Source organism: Primulina eburnea, chromosome 11 (genome assembly GCF_022965805.1).
Source record: "Primulina eburnea isolate SZY01 chromosome 11, ASM2296580v1, whole genome shotgun sequence".
Lineage (NCBI taxonomy): Eukaryota > Viridiplantae > Streptophyta > Magnoliopsida > Lamiales > Gesneriaceae > Primulina > Primulina eburnea.
Genome location: NC_133111.1, coordinates 11783555 through 11809195, shown reverse-complemented (window position 1 = coordinate 11809195; position 25641 = coordinate 11783555). Strand labels below are relative to the sequence as shown.

Sequence of the window (25641 nt, the reverse complement as noted above, 5' to 3'; positions counted from 1 at the left end):
GAACGAATTTCGAATTCACTTTGACAACCAAGTCTCCTGCAGCACTAAAAATTGGAGACTTGGGCTCCCCTCTAACAGTCCACTTGATATTTAACACACTTGTTGACAGCATCACCACCCCTCTAACAGTCCACTTGATATTTAACACACTTGTTGACAGCATCACCATCTCCTGCACAGTCTGTGCAAGCATATGTACATTGTTTATAAGAATGATTTCACACTTCATCTTCTGAGGTATGTGATTAAAGTTTCAACTGAAATTCACCACTTTAGGTTACTATGGGCAACCGATGCGTTAGAGAGTAGAGACTAGAGACAGTCAATCACTCCCTCTTAAATTTTCCAAAAAACTTGTATAATCTTATGCTGCGTTTGGTACTTTGGATTAGTGTAGGATAACACTTTTAGTCCAACGTTTGGTTCAGTTTTTACACCACTGGGGATAACCATGGGCCCGTGAATCACGCACTGTAGAAACGTGAAAATGGAAGAATTCAATCCCAAAGTCAAGAAGGTATTCGTAGTCCTTATTTCTACAGTAGATGAGGAAGCTTGTCTCATTTCCTAAATTACCCTCCGCCCTACTTCACATCATGGTTGCACATTTCTCACTTATTTGTCAGCATGGATTGAAAATGGCCGTCGTCGTTCTTCCAGGAGGGTTACTACATATCATCCATTGAAGTCCAGTTCGGCGTCTCAAATTGCTTATAAACTCCGTACTATCTGCAGGTAAATTATCTATTTCAAGGATTTGTTGTTATATTTCTGACCGACTTATTTCTCTCACAAATTTATCACCTTGGCTTCATTTTCGGATGTAAATATTTAATTCCGTCACCGAGTTTTAACTTCAATCCAACATTTGAGACTTCAATGGTGCATTCACCGTATTCTACATTACTTTTGCATAATTCATATGTTCGTTTTATTTAATTGTAATAAAATTCTTACGAGTTCTCATATCGCCGAAAGAGAGTAGTTACAAAACACAATTCCCTTTACTAACTGTGTTTTTGTTAACATTGAATTACTACTGTTGTTTTGTGCGACTGAGTAATAATGTCTGCTCGTTTGTTGAGTGTTGTGGGAAGACGGACATGAAACGTAGAAACCTTCTACTGGTTCTAATGGTACAACAACTGTTTACAAACTTATTGATGTTGTGTATTCTAATTCGACGACGTACGAGAATCGTTGCCCATCGACGTCGTCTCACTCGTACCAGACCAGTTTCCTATAGCATGACACAGAGAATCAATGTTCAATTTAGCCATTTGAATATGATTATTGATGCGGGTGATTTACAATGCGTGTTGAACTTGAGAATGAATTGAAACGCATTTGGAAGGTTGTGCTATCTTTTAATACATTTAGGAGGACTAATAGATTCTCGATATGTCCGCGTCCAAGAAAAGGTTGCAATGTTTTTGTCTATATTGGCACACCACAAGAAAAATCGGGTAACCAGTCATGATTACATGCGTAGTGGACAGACAGTCAGCGCACATTTTCATGAAGTTATGCGTGCGTTGTTTAAGTTGTATACGTTACTTCTTGTGAAGTCTACGCCTGTGGATGCCAATTGTGACATCGAACGTTGGAAATGATTTGAGGTAGTACGTTGTAAAGAAACTGATTTAGTTTTAAGTTTCTCCATCAATTTTTTTTAGTGAAACTAAGTATTGTTTGACAATTATTTACGTCGTTTCATTGTTTTGAAAGGGTTGTCTAGGTGCGTTGGATGGCACTCATATCGGAGTACACGTTCGGGCTAGAGACAAAGCCAAATACAGAACCAGAAAATGAAATATTGCGGTTAATGTGTTGGGGGTTTGTGATAGAAATATGAATTTCATTTACGCTCTTACTGGATGGGAGGGGTCTGCCGCAGACGCCAGGGTTTTAAGAGATGCATTAACTCGGGATGATTGCATTCAAGGTTCCAAGAGGTTATATGTGAATGAGTTTGTTGTGTATTTCTGTCTACTTTTTAATTTCTGCCGACATTTACATTTAAAGCTTGGCCCTTTAAGAATAATTATGTCGTACGTAACCGTTGTGCAAGGTGTTGTTATCTTTGTGACAATGGATACGCTAATGCCGAGGGTTTTTTGACTCCGTACAGACGAGTAAGATATCATAGAGATGCTTGGGGCAATTGTGCGTCCGCACCACAAGATCACAATGAGTTATTCAATTGGAGGCATTCACAAGCAAGAAATATTATTGAAAGAGCATTTGGTTTGTTGAAAAAGAGATGGGCTATCCTTCGAAGTAGGGATGGCAATTTCCTCCGAACCCGTTGGAGGATCCGATACCCGACCCGAATAGAAGAGGGTATGGAGGGATTTTTAGACCCGATTAAATAATTAGGTAATCGGGTATGGTGATTTCGGGTTCGGGTATGGAGGCGAGTTTGATATAATCCGACCCACACCCGACCCGAAAACCCTGTTTAAATTAATATATATATATATAAATATATATGTATACGGATTTATATATATATAAATATATATATATATGTATATATATAGTAATTATATTTATTTATATTAAAGATTCATCTTCTCAAAACCAAGTAAATTGATATTTTTTCTTTTCTCTTTCCTTTCTCTTTCACTTTGACGTTTCAAGGTTTTACCACTCTTTTATTTTTCATTCAATTTCTCATCGTCTCCATTTGTAAGTTTATTCCATGTTTGACTTCAAAAATTGAAAAATACTTTATTTCTTGATTATGGTTCATTGTATTCCTTTTTTGTTTGCATATTTCCCAATTCATTTTAGGGTTTTTTTAACCAATTAATTTGGGAGTTTGAAATGTACGTGATTTTGTTTTTTTATTGGTTTTGGTTTTTTTTTTTTTTTAACTTGGGCTATTTTTAATTTTGTTATTTTTTCTATAAAGTGTATTTTGCAAATTTTTATCATTAATAATTTTTTTTATTGTTCATTTAAATAATTTTTTAAATATTCATAACTTCATTGAAACAATTTAAATTTGAAAAAATTCAATTGTATATGATAATAGGGTATTTGGATAGGGTATGAGTATCCGATAATCCGATGGGTATGGGGATGTGGATGAAATTCAATACCCGATGGGTATGGGGATGGGTATGAGGATGAATTTAATAAATGGGTATGGGGATGGATGTATGAAATCTGACCCATACCCTACCCATTGCCATCCCTACTTCGAAGTCCTTCGTTCTACCCCTTGCATGTTCAAAACCAAATAATTCGTGCTTGCATTCTATTACATAATTTCATTCGTAATCAAATGCCCGATGATCCTTTAGAGGAATACGAAGATGAAGTTGGCAGTCCCATTCACGAGACACAAAATGAGTACATAAGCAGTTTTGAGGCGTCGAACGAGTGGGTTAATTGGCGAGATCAGTGCGCAATGTCCATGTGGAACACCTACATTTAACTATTCCTTCTTGTAATATGTGATTGCCTGGGGCTGCACATCTTTACATTGTTTATCTAAATCTGATGTTGTAGTTGTTTTGAGATCAACAAGTGTAATTGACGGAACTTTCTGTGAAGCACGTTGTATATGTCACTGAAATATTTTAATGTACCATTTTCTCCTTTGATGTTACATTTTAAGATTGTCAGTGAATACTACTACATGTACTTATGATGTTGATTTAATGACAGAATTCTCCACTCATCTTTCGTGTACTCATGGACAGTGTAGCTACTTCTGGTAGCCGCATTGCAAGGTGCAAGCAACCGGAGAAGACACGACGAAGTTGGAGGGGCCGTGAAGAAGATGTCTTAATACAGTCGCTGAATGATGTAATGACAAAGGGTTGGAAAAGCGAGAATGGTTTCAAAGCGGGTTACTTGACTTTGTTGGAGAATGCAATGCAGAAAGCAATACCAGGAACAAATATACGTGGGAATCCTCACATAAATTCAAAAATACACGTATGGAAGAAAACATATAGTACTTTGGTGACGTTGTTATCCAAGAGTGGTGTCGGTTGGAATGATACTGATAACACGATCGATGTTACAGACGAGACTTGGGAATCAATTCTGAAAGGTATGTGAAACACCCCACTCCCATGACATTTAAATTTAAAGAAATAATATACGCGGAAGCCTTTGCATTTTAAAGGGGAAACATAACAATATAATGCTCATATTAACAAAACTTGACTAACTTTTAATTTGAAACATTAACAAATCTTTAACATAACCATTTTACATATTTAAAATAATAATATAATCCAACTTTCTCACCAAAATACACAATTCATTTGCTACAAAATACAAGATACCCATGGCTATTAAGGTTCATCACCCCAAAATCAGTGATACAAGTCAAAAGTTTTCCCCTTATCATGCTATATGACTTCTTCTACACCAGGACAATCCTTCTCATTCTTTCTTGTCACCTGCATCACATGACATTAACTGGAATGAGATAAAACTCAGTAAGCAGAAAGCTGTACATAACAAATACATATACATGGCTTGGCTTGAAACATGGCTATGGCAATGACAATGAACAACGAATCAATGACAATGAACAATGAATCAATGTCAATGAACAATGAATAATACATCTTTAATGAACAATAGATTACAAAGCAATATAGATGGTATTTCATGACATGAATTAAAGGAAAGGAAATGATAGTCTGTGACCTGTGACCTGTGGATAGTATCTCTTTGATATATAAATATATCAAAACTGTGAGAGATACTCATAATCATGTGATTGGCCAATGACATGCATGAATTACTATCATTCCTTGGATTGAAGCATATGAAATTCATTGGGACAATTGAACAAACACTTGATAAGCACAATAGCTTGCTAGCCTTCTTTATCAATGAAATCAATAAAATTCTTGGATCAATGAATATATAACAACAAATATGGCAATAACATAACCATGAAAGAAGCTAGACATCAATAAACATAGCTTGGATACATATATATCATGTGAGCACAAGGAATAGCCTCTACTTACAACCCAACAACCAAAAGATGGCTAAGGTGATCTTGAATGATTCCTACAACAAAAATAACAATAAGAATCATAAATCATTACCATCAATCCAAAGAATCAATCAATTCAACTTAACCCTTTAATATAAACCTCAACATTCTCTAACCCTTCCAACTCCAATAATAGAAATCTTACCTTGTAGCTTGAAATCTTAGTGGAAGAAGCTAAGAAATCAACTATGAGCTTGGCACTAGAAGTAGGAAATTGAAGGAGAGAAAACTAGAAGGAAAAGAGATAAGAAACGATGGAGGAGAAAGGAGAAAAGAAGAAATGAGTAGAATAGTCTAGAACCATGTTTATAAGCCTCCAATACCTCCAAAAACGTGTTTTCTATTCCATAGACACGGACCCCGTGCCCCCCTCCGTGTATAGGTCCGTGTACACTCGGGAAATAACACATTTTGCATGGCCGGACCCGGACCCCGTGTAGGGGTCCGTGTACCCACTGTCAGGGGCCAAAATTGCAATTTATATTCCGAATTAGCCAAAGTGGTAAACATGAAAGTTGTAGCCCTATGTGTTTTCTTGCACCTCTCCAAATTTCAGGTCATTTGGAGGTCTGAGTAAAAGGTTATGCCCATTCTCCCAACATGTGTCAGTGCAGGAACAACGAAACACACGACACACTTCGGGCCACTTTTGGCTCGTCTTCCCTAATGATTTAAACAAAACTCAAAATAAGAAAGTTATAGCCTTATATCTTATCTTTCTAATGCAATTGGTCTCATGCCATTTGGATCAATATCCCATTCATTATGCTAAAAACCGTAATAAATACCAAAATTTTCATACCGTTTCTGCACCCCAATTACCTATTTGGCTCAAACCATCCAAACCATCAATCCAACTCCTAAAATTATACCTTCACAACAATAACAACTCCTCATATACACAACCATCAACTTAACCATACCAAAACCATACAATCAATAACCATGAATACAATACAATAACCATATTGATGCTATAACATGAAATATCAACCTTTCCATCAACTATACTCATAAACCATAACAATAACCATGATCAATAATAACTTAACCATATATCCATAATACCAAACCATAAAATAAAATTGTTGACATTAGAAAGATAAAAGGTTGGAATATTACAATCTCCCTCCTTATAAAAATTTCGTCCCCGAAATTTTCTTACCGTCGAATAAATTCGGATAACGATGTTTCATTTCTTCTTTTGGTTCCCATGTGGCCTCTTCAATAACATGATTCCTCCAAAGAACTTTGACAAGGCCAATTTCTTTAGTCTTTAACACTTTCACTTTGCGATCAAGAATTTGAACCGGCACTTCCTCGTAACTCAAGTTAGGTAAAAGATCCAATGATTCGTACCGAAGAACATGAGATGGATTAGAAAGATACTTACGGAGCATAGAAACATGAAATACGTTGTGAACTCTATCCAAGTCCGGTGGTAATGCAAGACGATAGGCTCGATCTCCAATCTTATCAAGAATTTCAAAAGGTCCAATGTATCGAGGACTTAACTTACCTTTCTTACCAAATCGCATAACTCCCTTGAGAGGAGCTATTTTAATAAAAACATGATCGCCAACCTCGAAAATCAAAGGCCGTCGTCGAACATCGGCATAACTCTTCTGTCTAGACTGAGCGGTCTTCATTCGCTCTTGGATCAATGCTACAACATCTGCTGTTTGTTGAACCAACTCCGGGCCCAACATCTTCCTTTCACCTACCTCTTCCCAATAAAGAGGAGATCGGCACTTCCTTCCATATAAAGCTTCATAAGGTGCCATGCCAATAGAAGACTGGAAACTGTTATTATACGTGAACTCTACCAAAGGCAACTTAGAATCCCAACTTCCCGGGAAATCAATCGTACAAGCCCTTAGCATATCCTCCAAAATTTGGATTACCCTTTCTGATTGACCGTCGCTTTGAGGATGGTATGCGGTACTCTAAGCCAATTTCGTTCCCAAGGCTCGATGCAAACTCTTCCAAAACTCTGATGTAAACCTTGGATCACGATCAGAAACTATCGACACCGGTATTCCATGAAGTCTCACAATCTCCTGAATATACGACTCAACATATTGATTCATAGAATACGTCGTCTTGACAGGAAGAAAATGCGATGATTTGGTCAATCGATCCACAATCACCCAAATCGAATTGAAGCCTTTCTGAGTCCTTGGCAATCCAACAACGAAATCCATGGTTATGTGTTCCCACTTCCATTGCGGTATAGGCAAGGATTGCAATAACCCCGCCGGTCTTTGGTGCTCAATCTTAACCTGCTGACAGGTTAGACATTCAGAAACAAATAACATTATATCTTTCTTCATACCGGGCCACCAGTAAAGACATCGAAGATCTTGGTACATCTTGGTACAACCGGGATGTACAGAATATGGTGCAGTATGAGCTTCAAGAAGTACCTCTTTTCGAATGTCATCACCCATAGGAACACATATCCTGCTTCTAAAGGTCAACAAACCATCACGATTAAACCCAAACTCAGAAACACCTGACAGATCACTTTTCCTCTTCAACTCTAATAACTGAGCATCCAGTTGTTGTTCCTTCAAAATTCGATCAAATAAAGTGAGTGAAGAACTAGAGAAGACAATCGAGCAACTGTACCTGAAGATACCAAATTAATCTCATTTCTTTGTAAATCAAGCAACAAGGGTTTAGAAATCATGGAACCCAATAATGAACTTGATTTGCGACTCAAAGCATCCACAACCACATTAGCTTTTCCAGGATGATAGCTAATGGTGCAATCGTAATCTTTTACCAATTCCAACCATCTCCACTGCCGCATATTCAATTCTTTCTGCGAAAACAAATAACTCAAACTTTTGTGATCTGTAAATATTTCACATTTCTCACCATAAAGATAGTGGCGCCAAATTTTTAAAGCAAAAACCACAGCCGCCAACTCCAAATCATGAGTGGGATAATTCTTCTCGTAGTCCTTCAACTGACGAGAAGCATAAACTATCACTTTCCCGCTCTGCATCAATACGGCACCTAAGCCCTGCTTAGAAGCATCAGTATATACAACAAAATCTTCAGTTTCACAAGGAAGTACTAAAACAGGGGCAGAAGTCAACTTATCTTTCAATGTTTGGAAGGCTTGTTGGCACTCAATGGTCCATTCGAACTTGATAGCCTTCCTTGTCAAACTCGTCAATGGCAAAGCTATCTTTGAAAAGTCTGCTATGAACCTACGGTAATACCCTGCCAAACCAAGAAAACTTCTTACTTCTGAGACTGTCTTGGGAATAGACCATTGCTTAATGGACTCAATCTTGGATGGATCAACAGATATTCCTTCTTTTGAAACAATATGGCCCAAAAATGCCACCTGCTCTAACGAGAACTCACATTTCTTTAACTTGGCATACAATTGTGCATCCCTCAACAGCTGCAACACAATCCTCAAATGCTCACGATGAAGTTCTCGTGTCTTTGAGTAGATCAAGATGTCATCAATAAAAACCATGACAAAAGTATCCAAATACGGCTTAAAGACACGATTCATCAAATCCATAAAAACTGAAGGAGCATTGGTTAGCCCGAACGACATCACCAAAAATTCATAATGGCCATACCTCGTTCTAAATGCAGTCTTTGGTATGTACTCCCTTTTCACCTTCAGTTGATGGTAACCGGACCGAAGGTCGATCTTTGAAAATATTGCTGCTCCTTGCAATTGATCAAACAAATCATCAATACGTGGCAAAGGATATTTATTCTTAACGGTTACCTTGTTAAGTTCTCGATAGTCGATACATAACCTCAATGATCCGTCCTTCTTTTTCACAAATAACACCGGAGCTCCCCAAGACGAAGAACTCGGACGGATAAAACCTTTATCTAATAGCTCCTGCAACTGATTCTTTAATTCCTTCATCTCAGTTGGAGCCATTCTGTACGGAGCCTTAGAGATTGGATTTGTACCTGGAATTAAATCAATAGCAAACTCCACCTCTCGATCAGGTGGTAATCCAGGCACATCATCAGCAAACACGTCAGGGTAATCTTGAACCACATCAATATCATGTAATTGCAAATTTCTTTCCTTTCGCACATCAACCACTGAAGCTAGAAAACCCATACAACCTTTGTGCAACAACTTATTAGCTTGAAGGCAAGAAATAATAGGAATACTCATCGAAGAGCCTATACCAACAAACACATCACTATCATGGTCATCGGCTAAAAATTTCACTGTCTTGCCCACACAATCAATTACCGCACGATAAGCAGATAACCAGTCCATTCCAAAAATAACATCAAATGCAACCATCGGAATAACAATAAGATCAGCAAACAGTAATCTATTACCCACTTGTACAGGACATGCCTTGATAATATTAGTGGGACAAATTTCATCCCCAGAGGGCAACACAATATTGAAGTGTAATGGCATAACAGTAGGTTCAACATAGAATGCATAAACACAACCTTCTTCAAATTTGAGAGTATATTCATTAACAGTCATGGTAGCTTGTCGCAACTCGAGAAATTCTTTGACCTTCTTAGCTTTAACCTCTCGCGAAAAATATTTGGTGTAGAATAGCTCTTTGAATGCATCCCACTTCAATTCACGAACATTCACTGTAACTTTGGTGGCTTCCCACCAAATACGTGCTGCTTTGACCAACATAAAAACTGCACAACTAACCTTGTCTTGATCATTGAACTTCAGATAGTCGAAGATGGCCTCCAAAGACTTTATCCATTCTAGAGCAACTAATGGATCAGAACCACCAACAAAATCAGGAGGGTTCATTCTTCTAAAACGATCATAAGAACCATCCTCAGTACTTTCTGTTGTGCCTTGAACTCTTCCACGACCACGACCTTGAGTCGAGGTGTGCATGCTCATTAGTTGTTGAATTTGCTCACCGTGAACCTTTGCTTGTTCTTTCAATATTTTACTAAACTCATCAACAACCTTCACATTCTTATCGGTAGAAGAGGTCCTATCATCCCCTTCTATGTTCTTTCTCTTGGGAGGCATATCCTACACATATGCTCACTTTAACAATTGATAGAAAGAAAGAATACATCAATGGTAATGAAATGGAATCAATTCTCAATGTTAAAATCAATAGATGCAAGATCGAAAACATACCGGATTGCCCTAGGTAAAAGAAGTCATATATGGTCCGAAGAACCTCGCTCTGATACCAATTGAAACACCCCACTCCCATGACATTTAAATTTAAAGAAATAATATACGCGGAAGCCTTTGCATTTCAAAGGGGAAACATAACAATATAATGCTCATATTAACAAAACTTGACTAACTTTTAATTTGAAACATTAACAAATCTTTAACATAACCATTTTACATATTTAACATAATAATATAATCCAACTTTCTCACCAAAATACACAATTCATTTGCTACAAAATACAAGATACCCATGGCTATTAAGGTTCATCACCCCAAAATCAGTGATACAAGTCAAAAGTTTTCCCCTTATCATGCTATATGACTTCTTCTACACCGGACAATCCTTCTCATTCTTTCTTGTCACCTGCATCACATGACATTAACTGGAATGAGATAAAACTCAGTAAGCAGAAAGCTGTACATAAAAATACATATACATGGCTTGGCTTGAAACATGGCTATGGGAATGGCAATGAACAACGAATCAATGACAATGAACAATGAATCAATGGCAATGAACAATGAATAATACCATCTTTAATGAACAATAGATTACAAAGCAATATAGATGGTATTTCATGACATGAATTAAAGGAAAGGAAATGATAGTCTGTGACCTGTGACCTGTGGATAGTATCTCTTTGATATATAAATATATCAAAACTGTGAGAGATACTCATAATCATGTGATTGGCCAATGACATGCATGAATTACTATCATTCCTTGGATTGAAGCATATGAAATTCATTGGGACAATTGAACAAACACTTGATAAGCACAATAGCTTGCTAGCTTCTTTATCAATGAAATCAATAAAATTCTTGGATCAATGAATATATAACAACAAATATGGCAATAACATAACCATGAAAGAAGCTAGACATCAATAAACATAGCTTGGATACATATATATCATGTGAGCACAAGGAATAGCCTCTACTTACAACCCAACAACCAAAAGATGGCTAAGGTGATCTTGAATGATTCCTACAACAAAAATAACAATAAGAATCATAAATCATTACCATCAATCCAAAGAATCAATCAATTCAACTTAACCCTTTAATATAAACCTCAACATCTCTAACCCTTCCAACTCCAATAATAGAAATCTTACCTTGTAGCTTGAAATCTTAGTGGAAGAAGCTAAGAAATCAACTATGAGCTTGGCACTAGAAGTAGGAAATTGAAGGAGAGAAAACTAGAAGGAAAAGAGATAAGAAACGGGAGAAAGGAGAAAAGAAGAAATGAGTAGAATAGTCTAGAACCATGTTTATAAGCCTCCAATACCTCCAAAAACGTGTTTTCTATTCCATAGACACGGACCCCGTGCCCCCCTCCGTGTATAGGTCCGTGTACACTCGGGAAATAACACATTTTGCATGGCCGGACCCGGACCCCGTGTAGGGGTCCGTGTACCCACTGCCAGGGGCCAAAACTGCAATTTATATTCCGAATTAGCCAAAGTGGTAAACATGAAAGTTGTAGCCCTATGTGTTTTCTTGCACCTCTCCAAATTTCAGGTCATTTGGAGGTCTGAGTAAAAGGTTATGCCCATTCTCCCAACATGTGTCAGTGCAGGAACAACGAAACACACGACACACTTCGGGCCACTTTTGGCTCGTCTTCCCTAATGATTTAAACAAAACTCAAAATAAGAAAGTTATAGCCTTATATCTTATCTTTCTAATGCAATTGGTCTCATGCCATTTGGATCAATATCACATTCATTATGCTAAAAACCGTAACAAATACCAAAATTTTCATACCGTTTCTGCACCCCAATTACCTATTTGGCTCAAACCATCCAAACCATCAATCCAACTCCAAAAATTATACCTTCACAACAATAACCACTCCTCATATACACAACCATCAACTTAACCATACCAAAACCATACAATCAATAACCATGAATACAATACAATAACCATATTGATGCTATAACATGAAATATCAACCTTTCCATCAACTATACTCATAAACCATAACAATAACCATGATCAATAATAACTTAACCATATATCCATAATACCAAACCATAGAATAACATTGTTGACATTAGAAAGATAAAAGGTTGGAATATTACAATCTCCCTCCTTATAAAAATTTCGTCCCCGAAATTTTCTTACCGTCGAATAAATTCGGATAACGATGTTTCATTTCTTCTTTTGGTTCCCATGTGGCCTCTTCAATAACATGATTCCTCCAAAGAACTTTGACAAGGCCAATTTCTTTAGTCTTTAGCACTTTCACTTTGCGATCAAGAATTTGAACCGGCACTTCCTCGTAACTCAAGTTAGGTAAAAGATCCAATGATTCGTACCGAAGAACATGAGATGGATTAGAAAGATACTTACGGAGCATAGAAACATGAAATACGTTGTGAACTCTATCCAAGTCCGGTGGTAATGCAAGACGATAGGCTCGATCTCCAATCTTATCAAGAATTTCAAAAGGTCCAATGTATCGAGGACTTAACTTACCTTTCTTACCAAATCGCATAACTCCCTTGAGAGGAGCTATTTTAATAAAAACATGATCGCCAACCTCGAAAATCAAAGGCCGTCGTCGAACATCGGCATAACTCTTCTGTCTAGACTGAGCGGTCTTCATTCGCTCTTGGATCAATGCTACAACATCTGCTGTTTGTTGAACCAACTCCGGGCCCAACATCTTCCTTTCACCTACCTCTTCCCAATAAAGAGGAGATCGGCACTTCCTTCCATATAAAGCTTCATAAGGTGCCATGCCAATAGAAGACTGGAAACTGTTATTATACGTGAACTCTACCAAAGGCAACTTAGAATCCCAACTTCCCGGGAAATCAATCGTACAAGCCCTTAGCATATCCTCCAAAATTTGGATTACCCTTTCTGATTGACCGTCGCTTTGAGGATGGTATGCGGTACTCTAAGCCAATTTCGTTCCCAAGGCTCGATGCAAACTCTTCCAAAACTCTGATGTAAACCTTGGATCACGATCAGAAACTATCGACACCGGTATTCCATGAAGTCTCACAATCTCCTGAATATACGACTCAACATATTGATTCATAGAATACGTCGTCTTGACAGGAAGAAAATGCGATGATTTGGTCAATCGATCCACAATCACCCAAATCGAATTGAAGCCTTTCTGAGTCCTTGGCAATCCAACAACGAAATCCATGGTTATGTGTTCCCACTTCCATTGCGGTATAGGCAAGGATTGCAATAACCCCGCCGGTCTTTGGTGCTCAATCTTAACCTGCTGACAGGTTAGACATTCAGAAACAAATAACATTATATCTTTCTTCATACCGGGCCACCAGTAAAGACATCGAAGATCTTGGTACATCTTGGTACAACCGGGATGTACAGAATATGGTGCAGTATGAGCTTCAAGAAGTACCTCTTTTCGAATGTCATCACCCATAGGAACACATATCCTGCTTCTAAAGGTCAACAAACCATCACGATTAAACCCAAACTCAGAAACACCTGACAGATCACTTTTCCTCTTCAACTCTAATAACTGAGCATCCAGTTGTTGTTCCTTCAAAATTCGATCAAATAAAGTGAGTGAAGAACTAGAGAAGACAATCGAGCAACTGTACCTGAAGATACCAAATTAATCTCATTTCTTTGTAAATCAAGCAACAAGGGTTTAGAAATCATGGAACCCAATAATGAACTTGATTTGCGACTCAAAGCATCCACAACCACATTAGCTTTTCCAGGATGATAGCTAATGGTGCAATCGTAATCTTTTACCAATTCCAACCATCTCCACTGCCGCATATTCAATTCTTTCTGCGAAAACAAATAACTCAAACTTTTGTGATCTGTAAATATTTCACATTTCTCACCATAAAGATAGTGGCGCCAAATTTTTAAAGCAAAAACCACAGCCGCCAACTCCAAATCATGAGTGGGATAATTCTTCTCGTAGTCCTTCAACTGACGAGAAGCATAAACTATCACTTTCCCGCTCTGCATCAATACGGCACCTAAGCCCTGCTTAGAAGCATCAGTATATACAACAAAATCTTCAGTTTCACAAGGAAGTACTAAAACAGGGGCAGAAGTCAACTTATCTTTCAATGTTTGGAAGGCTTGTTGGCACTCAATGGTCCATTCGAACTTGATAGCCTTCCTTGTCAAACTCGTCAATGGCAAAGCTATCTTTGAAAAGTCTGCTATGAACCTACGGTAATACCCTGCCAAACCAAGAAAACTTCTTACTTCTGAGACTGTCTTGGGAATAGACCATTGCTTAATGGACTCAATCTTGGATGGATCAACAGATATTCCTTCTTTTGAAACAATATGGCCCAAAAATGCCACCTGCTCTAACGAGAACTCACATTTCTTTAACTTGGCATACAATTGTGCATCCCTCAACAGCTGCAACACAATCCTCAAATGCTCACGATGAAGTTCTCGTGTCTTTGAGTAGATCAAGATGTCATCAATAAAAACCATGACAAAAGTATCCAAATACGGCTTAAAGACACGATTCATCAAATCCATAAAAACTGAAGGAGCATTGGTTAGCCCGAACGACATCACCAAAAATTCATAATGGCCATACCTCGTTCTAAATGCAGTCTTTGGTATGTACTCCCTTTTCACCTTCAGTTGATGGTAACCGGACCGAAGGTCGATCTTTGAAAATATTGCTGCTCCTTGCAATTGATCAAACAAATCATCAATACGTGGCAAAGGATATTTATTCTTAACGGTTACCTTGTTAAGTTCTCGATAGTCGATACATAACCTCAATGATCCGTCCTTCTTTTTCACAAATAACACCGGAGCTCCCCAAGACGAAGAACTCGGACGGATAAAACCTTTATCTAATAGCTCCTGCAACTGATTCTTTAATTCCTTCATCTCAGTTGGAGCCATTCTGTACGGAGCCTTGGAGATTGGATTTGTACCTGGAATTAAATCAATAGCAAACTCCACCTCTCGATCAGGTGGTAATCCAGGCACATCATCAGCAAACACGTCAGGGTAATCTTGAACCACATCAATATCATGTAATTGCAAATTTCTTTCCTTTCGCACATCAACCACTGAAGCTAGAAAACCCATACAACCTTTGTGCAACAACTTATTAGCTTGAAGGCAAGAAATAATAGGAATACTCATCGAAGAGCCTATACCAACAAACACATCACTATCATGGTCATCGGCTAAAAATTTCACTGTCTTGCCCACACAATCAATTACCGCACGATAAGCAGATAACCAGTCCATTCCAAAAATAACATCAAATGCAACCATCGGAATAACAATAAGATCAGCAAACAGTAATCTATTACCCACTTGTACAGGACATGCCTTGATAATATTAGTGGGACAAATTTCATCCCCAGAGGGCAACACAATATTGAAGTGTAATGGCATAACAGTAGGTTCAACATAGAATGCATAAACACAACCTTCTTCAAATTTGAGAGTATATTCATTAACAGTCATGGTAGCTTGTCGCAACTCGAGAAATTCTTTGACCTTCTTAGCTTTAACCTCTCGCGAAAAATATTTGGTGTAGAATAGCTCTTTGAATGCATCCCACTTCAATTCACGAACATTCACTGTAACTTTGGTGGCTTCCCACCAAATACGTGCTGCTTTGACCAACATAAAAACTGCACAACTAACCTTGTCTTGATCATTGAACTTCAGATAGTCGAAGATGGCCTCCAAAGACTTTATCCATTCTAGAGCAACTAATGGATCAGAACCACCAACAAAATCAGGAGGGTTCATTCTTCTAAAACGATCATAAGAACCATCCTCAGTACTTTCTGTTGTGCCTTGAACTCTTCCACGACCACGACCTTGAGTCGAGGTGTGCATGCTCATTAGTTGTTGAATTTGCTCACCGTGAACCTTTGCTTGTTCTTTCAATATTTTACTAAACTCATCAACAACCTTCACATTCTTATCGGTAGAAGAGGTCCTATCATCCCCTTCTATGTTCTTTCTCTTGGGAGGCATATCCTACACATATGCTCACTTTAACAATTGATAGAAAGAAAGAATACATCAATGGTAATGAAATGGAATCAATTCTCAATGTTAAAATCAATAGATGCAAGATCGAAAACATACCGGATTGCCCTAGGTAAAAGAAGTCATATATGGTCCGAAGAACCTCGCTCTGATACCAATTGAAACACCCCACTCCCATGACATTTAAATTTAAAGAAATAATATACGCGGAAGCCTTTGCATTTCAAAGGGGAAACATAACAATATAATGCTCATATTAACAAAACTTGACTAACTTTTAATTTGAAACATTAACAAATCTTTAACATAACCATTTTACATATTTAACATAATAATATAATCCAACTTTCTCACCAAAATACACAATTCATTTGCTACAAAATACAAGATACCCATGGCTATTAAGGTTCATCACCCCAAAATCAGTGATACAAGTCAAAAGTTTTCCCCTTATCATGCTATATGACTTCTTCTACACCGGACAATCCTTCTCATTCTTTCTTGTCACCTGCATCACATGACATTAACTGGAATGAGATAAAACTCAGTAAGCAGAAAGCTGTACATAAAAATACATATACATGGCTTGGCTTGAAACATGGCTATGGGAATGGCAATGAACAACGAATCAATGACAATGAACAATGAATCAATGGCAATGAACAATGAATAATACCATCTTTAATGAACAATAGATTACAAAGCAATATAGATGGTATTTCATGACATGAATTAAAGGAAAGGAAATGATAGTCTGTGACCTGTGACCTGTGGATAGTATCTCTTTGATATATAAATATATCAAAACTGTGAGAGATACTCATAATCATGTGATTGGCCAATGACATGCATGAATTACTATCATTCCTTGGATTGAAGCATATGAAATTCATTGGGACAATTGAACAAACACTTGATAAGCACAATAGCTTGCTAGCTTCTTTATCAATGAAATCAATAAAATTCTTGGATCAATGAATATATAACAACAAATATGGCAATAACATAACCATGAAAGAAGCTAGACATCAATAAACATAGCTTGGATACATATATATCATGTGAGCACAAGGAATAGCCTCTACTTACAACCCAACAACCAAAAGATGGCTAAGGTGATCTTGAATGATTCCTACAACAAAAATAACAATAAGAATCATAAATCATTACCATCAATCCAAAGAATCAATCAATTCAACTTAACCCTTTAATATAAACCTCAACATCTCTAACCCTTCCAACTCCAATAATAGAAATCTTACCTTGTAGCTTGAAATCTTAGTGGAAGAAGCTAAGAAATCAACTATGAGCTTGGCACTAGAAGTAGGAAATTGAAGGAGAGAAAACTAGAAGGAAAAGAGATAAGAAACGGGAGAAAGGAGAAAAGAAGAAATGAGTAGAATAGTCTAGAACCATGTTTATAAGCCTCCAATACCTCCAAAAATGTGTTTTCTATTCCATAGACACGGACCCCGTGCCCCCCTCCGTGTATAGGTCCGTGTACACTCGGGAAATAACACATTTTGCATGGCCGGACCCGGACCCCGTGTAGGGGTCCGTGTACCCACTGCCAGGGGCCAAAACTGCAATTTATATTCCGAATTAGCCAAAGTGGTAAACATGAAAGTTGTAGCCCTATGTGTTTTCTTGCACCTCTCCAAATTTCAGGTCATTTGGAGGTCTGAGTAAAAGGTTATGCCCATTCTCCCAACATGTGTCAGTGCAGGAACAACGAAACACACGACACACTTCGGGCCACTTTTGGCTCGTCTTCCCTAATGATTTAAACAAAACTCAAAATAAGAAAGTTATAGCCTTATATCTTATCTTTCTAATGCAATTGGTCTCATGTCATTTGGATCAATATCCCATTCATTATGCTAAAAACCGAAACAAATACCAAAATTTTCATACCGTTTCTGCACCCCAATTACCTATTTGGCTCAAACCATTCAAACCATCAATCCAACTCCTAAAATTATACCTTCACAACAATAACAACTCCTCATATACACAACCATCAACTTAACCATACCAAAACCATACAATCAATAACCATGAATACAATACAATAACCATATTGATGCTATAACATGAAATATCAACCTTTCCATCAACTATAATCATAAAACATAACAATAACCATGATCAATAATAACTTAACCATATATCCATAATACCAAACCATAGAATAACAGTGTTGACATTAGAAAGATAAAAGGTTGGAATATTACAATCTCCCCTCCTTATAAAAATTTCGTCCCCGAAATTTTCTTACCGTCGAATAAATTCGGATAACGATGTTTCATTTCTTCTTTTGGTTCCCATGTGGCCTCTTCAATAACATGATTCCTCCAAAGAACTTTGACAAGGCCAATTTCTTTAGTCTTTAGCACTTTCACTTTGCGATCAAGAATTTGAACCGGCACTTCCTCGTAACTCAAGTTAGGTAAAAGATCCAATGATTCGTACCGAAGAACATGAGATGGATTAGAAAGATACTTACGGAGCATAGAAACATGAAATACGTTGTGAACTCTATCCAAGTCCGGTGGTAATGCAAGACGATAGGCTCGATCTCCAATCTTATCAAGAATTTCAAAAGGTCCAATGTATCGAGGACTTAACTTACCTTTCTTACCAAATCGCATAACTCCCTTGAGAGGAGCTATTTTAATAAAAACATGATCGCCAACCTCGAAAATCAAAGGCCGTCGTCGAACATCGGCATAACTCTTCTGTCTAGACTGAGCGGTCTTCATTCGCTCTTGGATCAATGCTACAACATCTGCTGTTTGTTGAACCAACTCCGGGCCCAACATCTTCCTTTCACCTACCTCTTCCCAATAAAGAGGAGATCGACACTTCCTTCCATATAAAGCTTCATAAGGTGCCATGCCAATAGAAGACTGGAAACTGTTATTATACGTGAACTCTACCAAAGGCAACTTAGAATCCCAACTTCCCGGGAAATCAATCGTACAAGCCCTTAGCATATCCTCCAAAATTTGGATTACCCTTTCTGATTGACCGTCGCTTTGAGGATGGTATGCGGTACTCTAAGCCAATTTCGTTCCCAAGGCTCGATGCAAACTCTTCCAAAACTCTGATGTAAACCTTGGATCACGATCAGAAACTATCGACACCGGTATTCCATGAAGTCTCACAATCTCCTGAATATACGACTCAGCATATTGATTCATAGAATACGTCGTCTTGACAAGAAGAAAATGCGATGATTTGGTCAATCGATCCACAATCACCCAAATCGAATTGAAGCCTTTCTGAGTCCTTGGCAATCCAACAACGAAATCCATGGTTATGTGTTCCCACTTCCATTGCGGTATAGGCAAGGATTGCAATAACCCCGCCGGTCTTTGGTGCTCAATCTTAACCTGCTGACAGATTAGACATTCAGAAACAAATAACATTATATCTTTCTTCATACCGGGCCACCAGTAAAGACATCGAAGATCTTGGTACATCTTGGTACAACCGGGATGTACAGAATATGGTGCAGTATGAGCTTCAAGAAGTACCTCTTTTCGAATGTCATCACCCATAGGAACACATATCCTGCTTCTAAAGGTCAACAAACCATCACGATTAAACCCAAACTCAGAAACACCTGACAGATCACTTTTCCTCTTCAACTCTAATAACTGAGCATCCAGTTGTTGTTCCTTCAAAATTCGATCAAATAAAGTTGAGTGAAGAACTAGAGAAGACAATCGAGCAACTGTACCTGAAGATACCAAATTAATCTCATTTCTTTGTAAATCAAGCAACAAGGGTTTAGAAATCATGGAACCCAATAATGAACTTCATTTGCGACTCAAAGCATCCGCAACCACATTAGCTTTTCCAGGATGATAGCTAATGGTGCAATCGTAATCTTTTACCAATTCCAACCATCTCCACTGCCGCATATTCAATTCTTTCTGCGAAAACAAATAACTCAAACTTTTGTGATCTGTAAATATTTCACATTTCTCACCATAAAGATAGTGGCATCAAATTTTTAAAGCAAAAACCACAGCCGCCAACTCCAAATCATGAGTGGGATAATTCTTCTCGTAGTCCTTCAACTGACGAGAAGCATAAACTATCACTTTCCCGCTCTGCATCAATACGGCACCTAAGCCCTGCTTAGAAACATCAGTATATACAACAAAATCTTCAGTTTCACAAGGAAGTACTAAAACAGGGGCAGAAGTCAACTTATCTTTCATTGTTTGGAAGGCTTGTTGGCACTCAATGGTCCATTCGAACTTGATAGCCTTCCTTGTCAAACTCGTCAATGGCAAAGCTATCTTTGAAAAGTCTGCTATGAACCTACGGTAATACCTGCCAAACCAAGAAAACTTCTTACTTCTGAGACTGTCTTGGGAATAGACCATTGCTTAATGGACTCAATCTTGGATGGATCAACAGATATTCCTTCTTTTGAAACAATATGGCCCAAAAATGCCACCTGCTCTAACGAGAACTCACATTTCTTTAACTTGGCATACAATTGTGCATCCCTCAACAGCTGCAACACAATCCTCAAATGCTCACGATGAAGTTCTCGTGTCTTTGAGTAGATCAAGATGTCATCAATAAAAACAATGACAAAAGTATCCAAATACGGCTTAAAGACACGATTCATCAAATCCATAAAAACTGAAGGAGCATTGGTTAGCCCGAACGACATCACCAAAAATTCATAATGGCCATACCTCGTTCTAAATGCAGTCTTTGGTATGTACTCCCTTTTCACCTTCAGTTGATGGTAACCGGACCGAAGGTCGATCTTTGAAAATATTGCTGCTCCTTGCAATTGATCAAACAAATCATCAATACGTGGCAAATGATATTTATTCTTAACGGTTACCTTGTTAAGTTCTCGGTAGTCGATACATAACCTCAATGATCCGTCCTTCTTTTTCACAAATAACACCGGAGATCCCCAAGGCGAAGAACTCGGACGGATAAAACCTTTATCTAATAGCTCCTGCAACTGATTCTTTAATTCCTTCATCTCAGTTGGAGCCATTCTGTACGGAGCCTTAGAGATTGGAGTTGTACTTGGAATTAAATCAATAACAAACTCCACCTCTCGATCAGGTGGTAATCCAGGCACATCATCAGCAAACACGTCAGGGTAATCTTGAACCACATCAATATCATGTAATTGCAAATTTCTTTCCTTTCGCACATCAACCACTGAAGCTAGAAAACCCATACAACCTTTGTGCAACAACTTATTAGCTTGAAGGCAAGAAATAATAGGAATACTCATCGAAGAGCCTATACCAACAAACACATCACTATCATGGTCATCGGCTAAAAATTTCACTGTCTTGCCCACACAATCAATTACCGCACGATAAGCAGATAACCAGTCCATTCCAAAAATAACATCAAATGCAACCATCGGAATAACAATAAGATCAGCAAACAGTAATCTATTACCCACTTGTACAGGACATGCCTTGATAATATTAGTGGGACAAATTTCATCCCCAGAGGGCAACACAATATTGAAGTGTAATGGCATAACAGTAGGTTCAACAGATATAGAATGCATAAACACAACCTTCTTCAAATTTGAGAGTATATTCATTAACAGTCATGGTAGCTTGTCGCAACTCGAGAAATTCTTTGACCTTCTTAGCTTTAACCTCTCGCAAAAAATATTTGGTGTAGAATAGCTCTTTGAATGCATCCCACTTCAATTCACGAACATTCACTGTAACTTTGGTGGCTTCCCACCAAATACGTGCTGCTTTGACCAACATAAAAACTGCACAACTAACCTTGTCTTGATCATTGAACTTCAGATAGTCGAAGATGGCCTCCAAAGACTTGATCCATTCTAGAGCAACTAATGGATCAGAACCACCAACAAAATCAGGAGGGTTCATTCTTCTAAAACGATCATAAGAACCATCCTCAGTACTTTCTGTTGTGCCTTGAACTCTTCCACGACCACGACCTTGAGTCGAGGTGTGCATGCTCAGTAGTTGTTGAATTTGCTCACCGTGAACATTTGCTTGTTCTTTCAATATTTTACTAAACTCATCAACAACCTTCACATTCTTATCGGTAGAAGAGGTCCTATCATCCCCTTCTATGTTCTTTCTCTTGGGAGGCATATCCTACACATATGCTCACTTTAACAATTGATAGAAAGAAAGAATACATCAATGGTAATGAAATGGAATCAATTCTCAATGTTAAAATCAATAGATGCAAGATCGAAAACATACCGGATTGCCCTAGGTAAAAGAAGTCATATATGGTCCGAAGAACCTCGCTCTGATACCAATTGAAACACCCCACTCCCATGACATTTAAATTTAAAGAAATAATATACGCGGAAGCCTTTGCATTTTAAAGGGGAAACATAACAATATAATGCTCATATTAACAAAACTTGACTAACTTTTAATTTGAAACATTAAAAAATCTTTAACATAACCATTTTACATATTTAACATAATAATATAATCCAACTTTCTCACCAAAATACACAATTCATTTGCTACAAAATACAAGATACCCATGGCTATTAAGGTTCATCACCCCAAAATCAGTGATACAAGTCAAAAGTTTTCCCCTTATCATGCTATATGACTTCTTCTACACCGGACAATCCTTCTCATTCTTTCTTGTCACCTGCATCACATGACATTAACTGGAATGAGATAAAACTCAGTAAGCAGAAAGCTGTACATAACAAATACATATACATGGCTTGGCTTGAAACATGTCTATGGCAATGGCAATGAACAACGAATCAATGACAATGAACAATGAATCAATGTCAATGAACTATGAATAATACCATCTTTAATGAACAATAGATTACAAAGCAATATAGATGGTATTTCATGACATGAATTAAAGGAAAGGAAATGATAGTCTGTGACCTGTGACCTGTGACCTGTGGATAGTATCTCTTTGATATATAAATATATTAAAACTGTGAGAGATACTCATAATCATGTGATTGGCCAATGACATGCATGAATTACTATCATTCCTTGGATTGAAGCATATGAAATTCATTGGGACAATTGAACAAACACTTGATAAGCACAATAGTTTGCTAGCTTCTTTATCAATGAAATCAATAAAATTCTTGGATCAATGAATATATAACAACAAATATGGCAATAACATAACCATGAAAGAAGCTAGACATCAATAAACATAGCTTGGATACATATATATCATGTGAGCACAAGGAATAGCCTCTACTTACAACCCAACAACCAAAAGATGGCTAAGGTGATCTTGAATGATTCCTACAACAAAAATAACAATAAGAATCATAAATCATTACCATCAATCCAAAGAATCAATCAATTCAACTTAACCCTTTAATATAAACCTCAACATCTCTAACCCTTCCAACTCCAATAATAGAAATCTTACCTTGTAGCTTGAAATCTTAGTGGAAGAAGCTAAGAAATCAACTATGAGCTTGGCACTAGAAGTAGGAAATTGAAGGAGAGAAAACTAGAAGGAAAAGAGATAAGAAACAATGGAGGAGAAAGGAGAAAAGAAGAAATGAGTAGAATAGTCTAGAACCATGTTTATAAGCCTCCAATACCTCCAAAAACGTGTTTTCTTTGCCATAGACACGGACCCCGTGCCCCCTCCGTGTATAGGTCCGTGTACACTCGGGAAATAACACATTTTGCATGGCCGGACCCGGACCCCGTGTAGGGGTCCGTGTACCCACTGCCAGGGGCCAAACCTGCAATTTATATTCCAAATTAGCCAAAGTGATAAACATGAAAGTTGTAGCCCTATGTGTTTTCTTGCACCTTTCCAAATTTCAGGTCATTTGGAGGTCTGAGTAAAAGGTTATGCCCATTCTCCCAACATGTGTCAGTGCAGGAACAACGAAACACACGACACACTTCGGGCCACTTTTGGCTCGTCTTCCCTAATGATTTAAACAAAACTCAAAATAAGAAAGTTATAGCCTTATATCTTATCTTTCTAATGCAATTGGTCTCATGCCATTTGGATCAATATCCCATTCATTATGCTAAAAACCGTAACAAATACCAAAATTTTCATACCGTTTCTGCACCCCAATTACCTATTTGGCTCAAACCATCCAAACCATCAATCCAACTCCTAAAATTATACCTTCACAACAATAACAACTCCTCATATACACAACCATCAACTTAACCATACCAAAACCATACAATCAATAACCATGAATACAATACAATAACCATATTGATGCTATAACATGAAATATCAACATTTCCATCAACTATACTTATAAACCATAACAATAACCATGATCAATAATAACTTAACCATATATCCATAATACCAAACCATAAAATAAAATTGTTGACATTAGAAAGATAAAAGGTTGGAATATTACAGTATGTACTCTAAAATACTTTGAACTTAAGTTAAAAATGTGTACACAATACTCGTTCGCTTCATGTTTGATGCAGCATGACCCAAGTTTTAGAGCAATGCGGCATAAGCAATGGATGCATTTCAATGATTGGGGTGAAATTTTTGGAAACGATCGAGCTATTGGGGAGCACTCAAAGAATTTTGAGAATGCGTTACAACAAGTTCTTAAACTTGGCGAAGACAATCCAAACAAAGAGTTCATTGGCGAGACTCGTACATTTATCCCTTTCGATGGTGCTGATGATTCCATATCCGAGACGCATACGCCAACGTCTAAAACAAATGCAGGTACATCTTCGAAAAGTAAGAAAAAGAAGCACACGAGCGACCATGATGTATCAATAGTCGAAGCAATCAACAACCTCGCGCACATAACGAAAGACACGATGTCACAATTGATCAAGGAAATTTCCGCGGAGGACAAAATTTCTGATGTTCAAGATACGGTTTTGGATGCATTGCAGGGTCTTACAGAGCTTTCAGAAGACGAACAAGTTGCTGCAGCGAAGTTGTTGTTCAACAACCATAACGACTTGGCATTGTTCAAAAGACTTGGCGAGCGTGGAAGAATTTGCTTGGTTAAGAGGTTATTGCGTGGTGAGTAGGGGTCAAAGATTTATGTTTGTTTTGGAACAATGGGTTTTGATTTTGTGATGAAGATGAACTTAGTTTTCGTAATGGTCGGTGATGGAGCTGTTGTAATCTCATATTTTGTTCCTCATTGTCGAAGATGGAGATGTTGTTAGCTCTTTTTTTGTGAACTGCTTCCTGTGTGCTCTATTTTGTCAAGTACAACGCTGTAATTTGTAATGAATTATATTGTATACCCTTGTGCAATTCCATATAGTTTTTATGATATTCCTACTACGTTTGTCATGCTTCAAATATAAATTTTCCATTTGACATTCCCACACTGATTAATAGCTAACAACCAATTCGTAATCTTTTATTTTCTTGTGCAAAATATTATAACATA

General features: G+C 37.6%; 1 protein-coding gene across 1 annotated transcript; it reads left to right on the top strand.

Annotated features, from left to right (window-relative positions):
• The first annotated feature begins 2623 nt into the window (after positions 1 to 2623).
• LOC140806403 (uncharacterized) lies at positions 2624 to 25502 on the top strand. The gene is made up of 2 exons (XM_073163056.1): positions 2624 to 4069; positions 24627 to 25502. The coding sequence occupies exons 1-2, from the start codon at positions 3706 to 3708 to the stop codon at positions 25268 to 25270; spliced, it is 1008 nt and encodes a 335-aa protein (XP_073019157.1). The 5' UTR covers positions 2624 to 3705; the 3' UTR covers positions 25271 to 25502.
• The last annotated feature ends 139 nt before the right edge of the window (positions 25503 to 25641 follow it).